The 13,312-nt window shown below is 36.5% G+C and overlaps 1 protein-coding gene across 1 annotated transcript; it reads right to left on the reverse strand.

Annotated features, from left to right (window-relative positions):
- Positions 1 to 2,175: 2,175 nt before the first annotated feature.
- Positions 2,176 to 13,100, reverse strand: LOC125679181 (uncharacterized). The gene is made up of 8 exons (XM_056156435.1): positions 13,039 to 13,100; positions 10,441 to 10,721; positions 6,762 to 7,204; positions 5,166 to 6,023; positions 4,223 to 4,380; positions 3,753 to 3,893; positions 3,309 to 3,471; positions 2,176 to 3,113 (listed from the first exon to the last, which is right to left on the reverse strand). The coding sequence occupies exons 2-8, from the start codon at positions 10,686 to 10,688 to the stop codon at positions 2,914 to 2,916; spliced, it is 2,211 nt and encodes a 736-aa protein (XP_056012410.1). The 5' UTR covers positions 10,689 to 10,721; positions 13,039 to 13,100; the 3' UTR covers positions 2,176 to 2,913.
- Between the last annotated feature and the right edge of the window lie 212 nt (positions 13,101 to 13,312).

Here is a 13,312-nt window from a genome sequence, read left to right on the forward strand (position 1 = left end):
AACACTTTATACGACAATTCCTTACGATACATTAAAGATTATACTTTTTGACATCATAGACAGTTGCTTCATCAACAAAAATGGAAAACGGAAACATTCTTATCTAGTGATCAGTCATCCAAAACATAACTTTGTTAAACACCACTCCGATTCCACGCACGAGTACTCTGAAATGGAAATAAAAAAATATGCTGAAGTTCCTCATTGACAATATCCTCGTAGTCTTTGGTGATCAGATCTTCCAACAGTATATTGGAATTCCCATGAGTACGAATTGCGCTCCATTGTAAGGTGAATTGCTTTTGTATTCCTTCGAAGCAGAATTTCTTCAAAAACGTCTACGTGAGAACAAAAAAAATTCTTGCTGTGGCTTCAATGTGACATTTAGATATATCGACGACGCACTATGTATTAACAATAATCATTTTCATTCATATGTCGATTCGATATATCCCTGTGAACTCGAAATAAAAGACATCACAGAGTCGTTCCCTTCTGCTTCATACTTAGATATTTCATTAAAAGTAGATATTAACGACAAACTACCCGGTATCAACTCAACTTTATGACAAACGGCAAGATTTCAGCTTCTCCATCGTCAACTTTTCATATCTATGTAGCAATGTTGCATTATCACCTGCATATGGTGTTTATATCTCTCAACGGATAGACAATAGCTTGTTCTGTGTATGGTAAGTTTTTAAGTCGAGGCAAGCTACTGACAATTAAGTTGATGGTACAGGGGTTTCAACAGTCTCGTTTACTGTCGGCATTTCGCAAATTCTATGGTCGTTATAACGAACTACAAGTTTGTCAATACAACCTATCATTGGGCAAAAAGCTCTCTGACGTGTTCATTCCTATTGTTAGGCCATTCTTGGCACACTGATTTTGACTACGGATAACTCCGTTTACCTGATCAAGATATAGGGCTCACGGCGGGTGTGACCGGTCGACAGGGGATGCTTACTCCTCCAAGACACCTGATGTCATCTCTAGTATGTCCAGGTGTCCGTGTTTGCCCAACTCTCTATCTTGTATTGCTTGGGGGATTTCTGAGATGGATCACTGTTCGTCGTCGTCGTTCATTGATCACTATTCGTTATCCTCACCTTTCATAAGGGGAATATTAATTAAAATCTTGTATTACGCACGTTAAAACAAAACTGCGAACCATCTATATATCTGTGTTTAATAATCAAGAAGTGATAAAAGAATTAGATAGCCTACACAAAGCCTTTGTATTGGTTTCAGTTGACAACACGTGTAACAACTCTATCTTTATTTGTAAGGCTTATTATTATAACTGTATCTTAAATGAACTCGCATTTAGTTCCCTTTCAAAAGATGAAATTCTTACAAATGACGTCTCAGTGTTAAACACATTTAATATTCCAGTCAATGAGATGGATACGAGTTAATTTAGTTATGCTGGATATCTTTGGTCCTCACCAAAATATAAACCGAAATGAAGGAATAGTGCCACAAAATATGCGAGAAGTAGTGTAAATCAAATCCGTAAAAGAAATCAGAACTTAAGTACCAAGCTGCTATGTCTACTCATATATACATTAATTGTTGTGAATTCGCAAAGTACAAACTTCAGACATATTGTGCCACAACATATGAGAAGTGGTGTAAATTAAATGTGAATTTTCGACAATTCCAAAGGAATTAATCAAAAAGTATACTGTGACTTTTCAACACTTTACGTTATACACCACCATTCCTCACGATGAATTAAAGACTATGGTTTTGAACATCACACACAGCCGCTTCTTAAATAAAAATGGAACATGAAAATATTCGTATCTTGTCAGTCCAAACAATTACTTTGTTAAACACCATTGTGATTCTACAAGTATTCTGAAGTTGATATTAAAAAGACACTGGAGTTCCTCACTGACAATATCTACGTAGTTGTTGGTGATCAGGTCTTTCAACAATAGGTTGGAATCCCCATAAGCACAAATTTTGCTCCTTTATTAGCTTACCTTCTTTTGTACTCTTATAAGGCAGAATTTGTTTTAAAAATCCTACACGATTAGAAAAAATCTCTTGCTATGGACTCGTCATTTAGATACATCAAGTCGACGTTCATCATTTCACAATACCCACTTTCCTTCAAATGTCGATTCGACATACCCATGTGAACTCGAAATAAAAGACAATACAGAGTCTTTCATATCTGTTTCATATTTGCATATTCTATTGAACAATTACATAGACGTAAATTACAAACTAACAACTCAGCTTTATGAAAACGGGATGACTTCTGAATCAGCTTCTCCAACGTCAACCTCCAATATTTATGAAGTAATATTTCCTCATCACCTGCATATGGTATTTATGCCTCTCAACTCATTTGATACGCGAGAGCATGATCTCCGTATGAACAAATTTTAAACATTTCATTTTGGTTTCTGGCTATTTCAATTGCAGTTTACTGAATATCAGATAAATCAGAGAATGTATGGATAACAGGACAGGAAACAGCTGTTGTGGTACCTAACCCTTCAATGTAAATTAGCTGATCTCTCCTCAATGCGTATATAAAATTAATGTGGTACAATGTACAACAATGGTAGAGATAAGGGGGTATTGTTGAAAATTCAGGATTTTTTTTTTTCATTTTGGAGGCAATGATGCGCCTTTTAAATATATCGCATGGTTTGAAAACCTGCAAGACCTGGCGATGAGCAGGATAGGATCCAGGTAAGAAAATCTCACAACCAGATAGAAAACATCACAGAAAAAACAAAACTCACTACCACAGGGAAACAGTTAAAAGCTCGTCGTGGTGAATATAAAGTTCCATGTGTGTGATGAAGTAAATCACTAGTATTACAAAGACATGAAGCTCCATGCTCTCCTTTGCCAGATATTGAAATCACAATTAGAGAGATCACAGTATCACAACCGTTTGAAACAGTCTTCCAGGAATTTCACCTGGTGAGGATGGAATCTGTCATAGACAGAGAAGACACGCTTTCTTTTGTTGAGCCCGGATAGCACGGGGTGTCTGTCAACAGAATGGAGACGAGGACTGTACAGCTGACCCTCTTGTAAGGTCTGGGAATCTCGGTGTCTGACATACACCACAAACACATCACCTTTAAAACACAGGTAAAGAACACATGTATGACATTGGTGACCAGAAAGTAACATTTTCTGTTCCTCAGAATACTAGTACATGTATACAGCAAAACGCCATTTCAAGTAAACTTGATCCAAAACTTCACCAAATGCTTTGTAACAGGATTTAGACCATGTTATGTTTTTCTCGTCTTTCACTGTCATTAACTTACACCCCATTTTCTGGAACCCAATAGTCGTCATCCTCCTGAGGTCCCCAATCTCTGCTGCAGGGTCCTCCAGGATGATGTTTCTCTCATTAAAATCCACAAATATCAACACCAGTTTAAATGGCTTCGTATCAGCAATTCCATGTTTCGTCTTAATATTGCAAGCCTTTAAAAACAGAATTTGTAAATCGGATGTTGTCACAATTATTTGCTGACTGGAAAACTTATAGTACATCAGTAAATTATCAATAGTAATGTTGTATTTCACACACACACACACACACACACACACACACACATATATATATATATATATATATATATATATATATATATATATATATATATATATATACATACACACACATATATATATATATATATATATATATAATCATGAATTTGCCTGGTTTTCTTATTCTGGAATATTCACTGATTTTTACATACTTGGATATATAAGGAACTGTGCTTTGGCACTTTCGCTATCAAATCCCTGTGGAAGTGCTGTGTGGAATCGTTAAAGCTGATAAGGGTTATTCCTGGCTTTAAATCTCTCCTGGTTATACCGTCCACAATATTTGAAGGAAGCTGAAGAAAAATAGAGATTAATTATAGAATGTCTACGTCAGCTATTGAAAATTCCTGCTAATTTCTTTACATCTAACACGTCTTATGAAAAACAGATTAGTAACAAAGTTGAAAAGCTGTATAACTTTGCAAATGTATACCAAAATACCAAGACTTTAAAAAAAACACAACATATGTCTATAAACAAGTATGACGTGTATTTCATTTTACTAGAATCCCATATATTGAAAACGAGTTAACATGTAGACTTTGATTCAGACATGATTATCTACAGTAGGTGAATTATTTATATAGGAGATATATAAGAACTGCAGCTTTTCAAACATGACCTTTTCCTCTGCCCTGTGTTGATGATGGGATCTAAGTGGTGATGTATGACCCGGATCTTGTTCAGCAGTCTGATGATGTGGTCTTGACAACAATTTCTTATACGCAACAAAGATGATGATCACCACGACAAGCAACAGGAATCCCACAATGTAGAGATCTTATGTTTAAAATAAATATAAGATACAGAATGAAAGGTGAAGAGAACGAACAGTGATCAATCTCATAAATCTCATAAGCAACACAAAATAGATGGTTGAGCAAACACGGACCCCTGGACACACCAGAGGTGGGATCAGGTGCCTAGGAGGAGTAAACATCCCCTGTCGACCGGTCACACCGCCGTGAGCCCTATATCTTGCGTCTTTAGGATATTACCTTTAAAATGAATGTCACGGTAGGCGTTGGCACGATAAAGAACCCTCATTGCTATGGTCTTAGGGGGAGTAAGCACTTCCTGTCGACCGGTAACGTTCGATGTGCTTTAAACTTCTACTACCGAAAGAACAGTAAATGCTTACGCTATCCGTATTGAGTTTAACACGACGTCAGAACCCGGTCTTCCTGGTTGCGAAGGGAGCGTCATAATGACTGGTATTTATATTCCTTAGAGAATTTTTGACTCATAAAGACATCACAACCTGCTGATGAAGTACCACAAATTTCGACCCGTGCTTAGCGCTCAGTGCCGTAGCAGTGATGTGTCAACGCCTGTCGCAACACGTGACCTCCGTTCTTTAAGGTCATATCCGGTATGTGTGTGCCACAAGACGTACATCTTGGACAATGAATATGTATATGTGAAAGTCGACGCGTCAGGATTAGTGGCAATAATTGCAAAATTGTGATTATTTTTCTCTTGTTGTTTCAACGTCTTCAGCTGCTGCTTAAGTGCCAGAAACAACAAGTATGAAGAATAGACTTATAAGTTAAAAGGATACTCACTGATATCTTTGAGTTCCCGGAAGAAATAGTCTAACTGTCCATGTATCCCGACAAGGCTAGACTCCACTCTCTTCTTTTCTTCATCAACTTTTTTGTAAACTTTCTTCACTTCAGCATCAACCTTTAGATTGACGTTCGTAGCTGTTTCATCAACAGTTTTTTCCACTAAACTCAGCTCTTTGTTAACCTTACTAAACTTTCTATCAACGTCATTTTTATCATCCTTAAGCTTTCCAAAAACTATGCCGATTTCTCTAGCAACTTTCATCAACTCTACATCATGCTTTTGCACGTGATCACTGATTGTCTTTACACTTTTATCGGTGTTAGCAACGGTTTCATCAATAACTTTAAGATCAAGAGTTAAAGTACTAATACCTTGCTGTGCTGTCTTAACTTCTTTTTCAACTTTTCCCAATTTTTCAGTCGTTTCCTCTAAATCAGCCTTCATTTTATGCAGATGGGTGTCCATTATTTCTACCTTTTTTTCGCGTTCTGTGACGAGATACCCAAATTCTCCACGCAGTGCAGAAAGACTAGATTTCACCTCCCACTGTCCATTAGCAACCTTTCTGTGAACTCTCTTCACCTTAGCTTCATTTGATTTGACTATCCTAACGTTTTCATTAATCAATGAACTAATATTTTGCTGACTTATATTAACTTTTTTCTTCATGTCTTCAATTGTGTCCGTCAACGTTGCGTTCATTTTAAGCAAATCTTCTTTCCACGTGTTTCTAATACCATCCATAACTTGTTCATAAATCTTTCTCCTATCCATATCAGACATTGTCATTTTACTTTCGATTAACGTTCTCGTTTCGTTATGGATTTCCTTTGAAAATAACTGCAATTTATCTATAAAGATTAAAAAAGAGAGAGAAATGAAACAGAGTGTCAGAAACATAATTCTAGAACTTCTTGTCGGGAGAAACCCATATCTTGTAGGTTGCTTCTCTACGAGTAATTTTTGGCATGGAATAATTTCTTGCAAGATGCTTCTGATTCTTGGCATGGAACCCCAACCCATTTTTTTTATCTCTTTCAGATCATACAGAGTATGTATACAACCTTAATTGCAGGAAGATAAATATTCAACCTCAGGCGTCACAGAATGACAGACCTACATGAAATGTATCTAAACCACCGTAAAAAAAGAAGATTGAAATGAATCTAAACCACTATAAAAAAAAAGAGTGAAATGTATCTAAACCAACTGCTAAAAAGTTCTGTTAAAAAAGAGTGAAATGTATGTATACCAACTGTTAAAAAGAGTGAAATGTAAGTAAACTAACTGTTAAAAAAAGAGTGAAATGTATCTAAACAACTGTAAAAAAAAAAAAAAAAAAAAAAAAAAAAAAAAAAAACAAAACAAAAAAAAAAAGAGCGAAATGTATCTATACCACTGTAAGAAAAGAAAAAAAAAGGAGAGTGAAATGTATCTAAACCAACTGTAAAAAAAAGAATTGTGTGCGTCATTCAGACTTCGCTTTTTTTAAATGCTACCTACTCAAAAAGTATATAGTTCCACAAAACCGAATGAAAATTATGTTATAACGTTCTGGTTTTGACAAGTTTCAGTGTAAAATTCCTTACCTTCAAGCCATGTTGATTTATTTGTTTTGACTTCTTCCTGAAATTTACTAATATTGCGTTCAAGATCTAGGAGGCTTCTGTTGAAATCTCTGTCTACTTCCTGTAGGTGCTCCATTATTTCCTCCGTCTTGGAACAGTTCATTTGTAAATCTCCAAAACTTTGAAACATGTTCTCAATGCGTTCTTCCCTGGAGTTTATACGTGTAGTTACTTGTTCCCAAGACTTTCGGGAAATGGGCAATTCTTCTAGGAATACCTCTTGATCCTCTGTTCGTTCATTGTTTTGAGCTTTACAATGTTGAGACAGATCAATGGTTTTACGGTGACATACTGAAGACGTGGATTCTTTAGAGACAGCAGTGACGGAATCATACTCACAACAGGAAACAACATGTGGGGCGGTGATTTGTAGCAATAAGTAAGCAAACCCACATATCTGGAGTCTGTGAAGACAAATGGCAATATTTAAACAAAAAATGGCTACTAGTGCATTTCAAAGCTCTTAATCATTATGGACAAAGACACTCTTTCGACGAAGGTTTTTTGGAATTGATGAATGAAAAGAAAAATAGTAGATATATATATATATATATATATATATATATATATATATATATATATATATATAATTCAATAAAAAAAATCAGGAAAATATACAGTTCCAAAATATATTTAAAATATTTAAAATATATTTAAATGCGAGGTTGTAGTGACGATCTTTTTTGTAGGCATCATGACTGGACTAGCGTAGGTTGGGTAGGACCAGTGTAGGTTGGATAGGTTAAATATATTTTGGAACTGTATATTTTCCTGATTTTTTTATTGAATTATTTTGACTGTGTGATATCAACTCTTTCTATTTGGATTATATATATATATATATATATATATATATATATATAGCACAGAAAATTTCACTTTATTTGGATACTCACAAATAAAGTGAAATTTTCTGTGCTTTATATTAAATATTTCTTCACTTAGGGCAGTTATGTTCATTTAAGAGTTCATTGCTATTTATGTGTTTTATATATATATACTGGACCAAATTTCTAACTCCCCAAGTTAATAATTTCTAAATTTTACAAACCTTTGCAGTTATGCAATTTGTAATTTATAATATCGTCAGCTAACTAAAATGCTGACCTTTTTAGCACAAAGATTTCAAGAACGCGTTCGTATCCACTGGACCGTAGTGGGTTTTGTTGAAATTGAAAATCTCGTGCTCGATTGGTTTTTCTGGCTTGCTTTTCAAAATTCTTTGTTTTCTTGTTCTCAATACACTCATTTGTATTTGAAAAACACAAAATTACTGAAGTCAAATGCGGCGCATGTCGATCGACAGAGGAACGCGCAAGAGCAGTTGGCATGGTCCATGCTGGTTGCAGTTTACGAGAGGTTTGCTTTCTTCCATTACATTCGATCTTTTGCGATTAACTTTCAGATACACAGTGTAGGAAACAATTTAAAAATTCAATTGCATTGATCATTTTCACAGGTTGCTAGAAATTTCAATAGAGACCACAAGACCATCGCAAACCTAATCCGAAAATTCAATGGAACCGGAAGTGTAGTGGATCTACGCCGACGGCCCAAACGGCGTGTAACAACCCCTCAACAGGATCGCTACATAAGAGTGACCCATTTACATGACAGACATTTGACAGCTCGAGCAACAGCAAGGCGCACATTGGGAACACATGGAAGACCCCTCAGTGATCAAACTGTGAGAAACAGACTTAGGGAAGGGGGGTTGCGGGCAAGAAGGCCTTATGTAGGGTTGGTATTGTCTGCAAGACATAGGCAACTTCGATTAGCGTGGGCAAGACGCCATCTGAGGTATACACGCGCGGACTGGGGACAAGTTCTTTTCACAGAGGAGTCCAGATTCAATTTAAGGTGATCAGATGGACGGTCCCGCGTCTACCGCAGAATTGGCGAACGATATATTGGCGCATGGGTAAGGGGGCGAGGGCAGTTTGGAGGTGGTTCTGTCATGGTGTGGGCGGGAATATCGTTTCACACAAAAACACCAATGATCCCAATCCACCAGAACCTGAATGCAGCAAGGTACCAAAACCTTGTCCTTCAGCCAGTGGCAATCCCGCACATCCAAGCAAATCGCGGAATGGTCCTTATGCAGGATAATGCGACCCCACACACGGCAAGAACCACCCAACAGATGCTGTAGGGTCACAATATCCGCGTAATTGACTGGCCGCCTTGGAGTCCAGACCTCAATCCCATTGAACATGTATGGGACGAGGTAGACAGGCGAGTAAGACAGCTTCCCCAGCCGCAGAATCTGGCAGAGCTTGAGAGAAACCTTACTAACACTTGGAATAACATTCCACAAAGTTTTTACACAATTACGTGACCTCAATGTGAAACAGGCGCCAGGCAGTTATTCGAGCGAATGGGGGACACACACGGTATTGATTGTTGAGAATTCCAAAATTTAGGGTACTGTTAAGTTTTCATGTTTTTAATTGAATATTTCAATAAATGAACATTGAAAAAAAATTGACTTCTTTTGAAGATGTTATATTTTATACCAATCAAAACCTATGTCAAAATAATAGAAAATAAAACCAGTGGATGACAAAACTTAGGTGGGGAGTTAGAAATTTTGTCTAGTATATATATATATATATATATCAGAGAGAATATCATATTGACCGAGCACGTGGTGCAAATACTACATCAGAGAAATGTGGTATGGATATGTACAATAATAGTTCGAAATTGAATCGGGATATCTTATCTGAACTTCGGCCGCTTGTTGCGATTAAAATAGGTTAAAATTGAATTTCTTGTCCGCTTCAACTTTTTGCATTCTATTCACTCCTTATCAGAATGAAACATGCATTTCTTACCTTAACCTGGTGTAACTCCCACAAAAAATCAAGTTGGTTATATCTTAAGTCGTTGCAAATAGCCACCATTTGATTTATACCTTCTCAACACTGAAGATTTCCGATAGTCTACTTTTGATAGTTTGTACTTGCTATTAAAACACCTTCACATAGATTGGTTAAAATTTATAGTTTTCTTTTAATTTCTATGCTTAAATGTTTTGTGTAAAGTAATCGTCATTCAGAAAGTTCTGTATCTCCAGACATGGTACAAACATGAAACAGACTATCGGAACTCTTCTGTGTTAAAAAGGTATAAAATCAAATGTTGGCCATTTGCAACGGTTTCAAAAATAACCAATCTGATTTACTGTCAGATTAATCGCAAAAGTGGCCGAAGTTCAGGCAAGATTTTCCGGATCACTTTGTGTAAAACTGGCTCGAGATTCGAAAGAGGCGTCAGTACAAACATCCTGCCTCAACGAATCTGACTGAGATTTCCCAGCTACGCGTTTAAGCTAAGAATATACACGTACATGTATTGCTAATCATCATATTTTCATCAAAATTTCAATAGGAATTGTTTTAAAAGTCAGTCATTAGGACGATGTATTATTCCTCTATCAATACGCGTAGTGTAATAATTACAAAAACAGAGAAAACGTCAACAAGTAAATCATATTAAGTGAACACACCTGAGAGGTAGAATAAAGGGTTGTATACAGTATCCACGTATTTATTAGTGTACACAGTGTGGAGAATTAATTCATCAATGTTCTAAAACCTAGAGGAGGATGGTTCTTTCTGTGTTTGTTTTTACTTACACATGACATACTCCTGATATTAGAATCACAGTTCGTAACTTTCTGTCCTTCCATACATCGGCGGGGGTTGCTGTTTGCTCTGAATTCCTTCTCTCCTCATGGTGTTCCTGACCACGTGATTTTGAGAGATTGCTGGAATGTTTACTCACGCCAGAGTTTTCACTGCTTACTGTACAAGTAGACGACTCATTTTTACCAGCTTTGTTTTCACTATTTTTCTGATTTTGGTTTTGGGGTTTTCTTCCCATTTCATCTATTCCCAGTCAAATTAACGACTTTGTCTGTAAAAAAGATGAATTAATCAAAAATAATTCTGTCTAAATAAAAGTACTTTGACGATCAATCTAATGAGTAAAGTTGCATTCTGTGTTTTTATCTGAGAGAGAGTTCTAATACATACAAAACTAGCAGAATTTGTCTGATGGTTTATCCACACCGAATGTAAAACAAAAACAAAGGTGGAAGTTGTCGGGAAGATGCGTTACACGTACCAAGTGAGTACTACTTTAAAATAACGAGATCAATAGACCTAAAAATATACTTCAGTACTGCTTAACAATAAAACTGAACCATTACAGTTTGTAAGGATACCAACAGAAAAAACATTGGAAAAGTAAATATGAAATATTTATACATTGATGTTTTTGTCCTTGACATCTCTGTCTATTGTATTGATAGCCATTTCCTCATGAATGCGTTACAGTTTTTAACAATACGCGCATGAATCTTCATAAATATAGTACGCCTATTATAGAACAGCTGGAAGTTGTCAGAAATGAAAGTGGATTGTAAATATGTTATAAATATTTTTTTTAAATCAATTTTAAAATAAACACTTCACAGCTCACACGGGCCTACTTTTCCTGAAGCGCTATGACGTATGTCAACGTAAACAAAAGTCGCAGTTCATACTCTCGTGTATTTTCAAAAATGTTTATTTCTTAAATATATGATTAATTCGGGGATATACACTAGACAAGAAGTGATGTTACTATTGCAATATGCCATCCTTTTCAGATATATATCACTGCCTAAGGAAATCAGCTATACTTATACCTTTTGAAAGAAAGTACCCTTCTTTGGAAGCCTTTTGAGGACCTGGGTGTTTGCATTAAACATCTCACATCCGGATAGCCATACCAAGTACCATCCATCAAAAGGTATAAGTAGCTAATTCCTTTATAAGTTATGCGTGAAAGGTGAAGATAACGAACAGTGATCAATCTCATGACTCCTAAAATCAATACAAAATAGTTAGATGGACAAACACGGACACACCAGAGGTGGGATCAGGTGCCTAAAAGGAGTAAGCACCCCACCTGTCGACCGGTCACACCCGCCATGATCCCTATATCCTGATTATGAAAACGCCCAGCTAGATTCGATTTTCAACGAAAACTTGAAATTTAAAGGTGATTTTCCTCAAACTGTAGACATATAAGAAGTTAATTTCCATAAGCGTGATGTCTAAAGATTCATGGCATATTGAGATACCAAAATCACAACTCGACATGAGCAGTGACGTATCCAGGATTTTCGAAAAAGGGGAGTGACCACATGTGAAAATCAAGTATTACCCAAAATATTCAGCCATTTTGAAGGTCAAATCTGGAGTTTTCATCAAAGACATGCCAGTAATGCCTTGTTAAATGACAAAGAACGGAGAGAGGAGCTTTAAATCCGTCACTGATGAGTACAATGTTTATCTGAATTAATTTCCCTTTAATGCATACTCATTTACTTACAATTTTCAAAGGGAATTTGAATATTAAGGTTGTTTATCAGTGTGCACCTTAAATGTATACACAAATTTCTCCCTTGAAAACTATAAGTAGACGTATAAGTTATAATGGTTTTCAACATAACAGCATATAAGCTCCTTGTCAGGTTTAAAATCCACTCCCCTTTATGTATATTACAAAGAATTGAATAATTACCCCCAAGTTTATTCATATTTTGCATTGCAAAGCTTAGGTAGCTGGCAAAATCAAGCATGCTAATTGGAATTTCAAAGCAAATTACTAGTACACGTACACCCCTTCCCCGCCATCTAAATTAAATATACCCGATTTGTGTGTGTGTGGGGGGGGGGGGGGGGGGGGGGGGGGGCAGTAACCAGTATCATATAGCTATAGCTATCCTTCAGTATTTATTCCTTGTAAGTACGTGGTTACTGGTAGCTAGTTAACCTCAGTAGATGGCTACTTGTAGGTAACCTTTTCAGTTTCAAGTATAGCAGGCTTCTAGCATCTTAAAGGAACCAAGTACCGGTACTTTACCGATCTTATAAATTAATTCATACTACTGCATCGACGAGTGAAACAGCATATATATTGATGAATAAGTGTACTTCATCAAAGTCGATAAAAATCTTAGATCCGTATATACACATGTATATCCTCTGCTAATGTCATACCTCCACCTGACCCCGATGTAATATGCACCGATGACTGAAATAACGTTTAATTTCTACCCGGTCTTGCAGGCGAGTGATTAAATATGACAGGCACTCCTGGTATTTACCGCATTCAGCGATGATGCATTCTATTAAGTATTTGGACTACCATAGGAATTAGGGAAGAGAACTGAAATATTTACCTGTTCATACCACGTCAGTCGGTCTACTTTCGTTTTAAACGAGTAGTTCAGTAGATAAGTCTAAAGAACAACAACTGTGTAACGCGGTATCCCGATTAAAGCTCGCGTAAAGCCGGTATCTAAAATTATACCATCTGATAAATATGACCTCAAGGCCGTAAATTAACCTTCAATTTGGAGGAGGCAGGAAATTAGGCGGGGGTCTGGGGGCCGCTCAGGCCCCCAGACGCTGAGCACATTTTGTGCACACTGACCACGTTTCGTGCAAAATCCT

Source organism: Ostrea edulis, chromosome 2 (genome assembly GCF_947568905.1).
Source record: "Ostrea edulis chromosome 2, xbOstEdul1.1, whole genome shotgun sequence".
Lineage (NCBI taxonomy): Eukaryota > Metazoa > Mollusca > Bivalvia > Ostreida > Ostreidae > Ostrea > Ostrea edulis.

What these genes read in the sequence shown, in the direction of transcription:
- LOC125679181 (XM_056156435.1), bottom strand. Translation starts at nt 10,688, where the DNA reads ATGGGAAGAAAACCCCAAAACCAAAATCAGAAAAATAGTGAAAACAAA. An exon ending in AACACAGGGCAGAGGAAAAG is followed by an intron (nt 3,894 to 4,222) that starts GTCATGTTTGAA and finishes ATTTTTCTTCAG; the next exon opens with CTTCCTTCAAATATTGTGGA. An exon ending in ACAGTTCCTTATATATCCAA is followed by an intron (nt 3,472 to 3,752) that starts GTATGTAAAAAT and finishes CTGTTTTTAAAG; the next exon opens with GCTTGCAATATTAAGACGAA.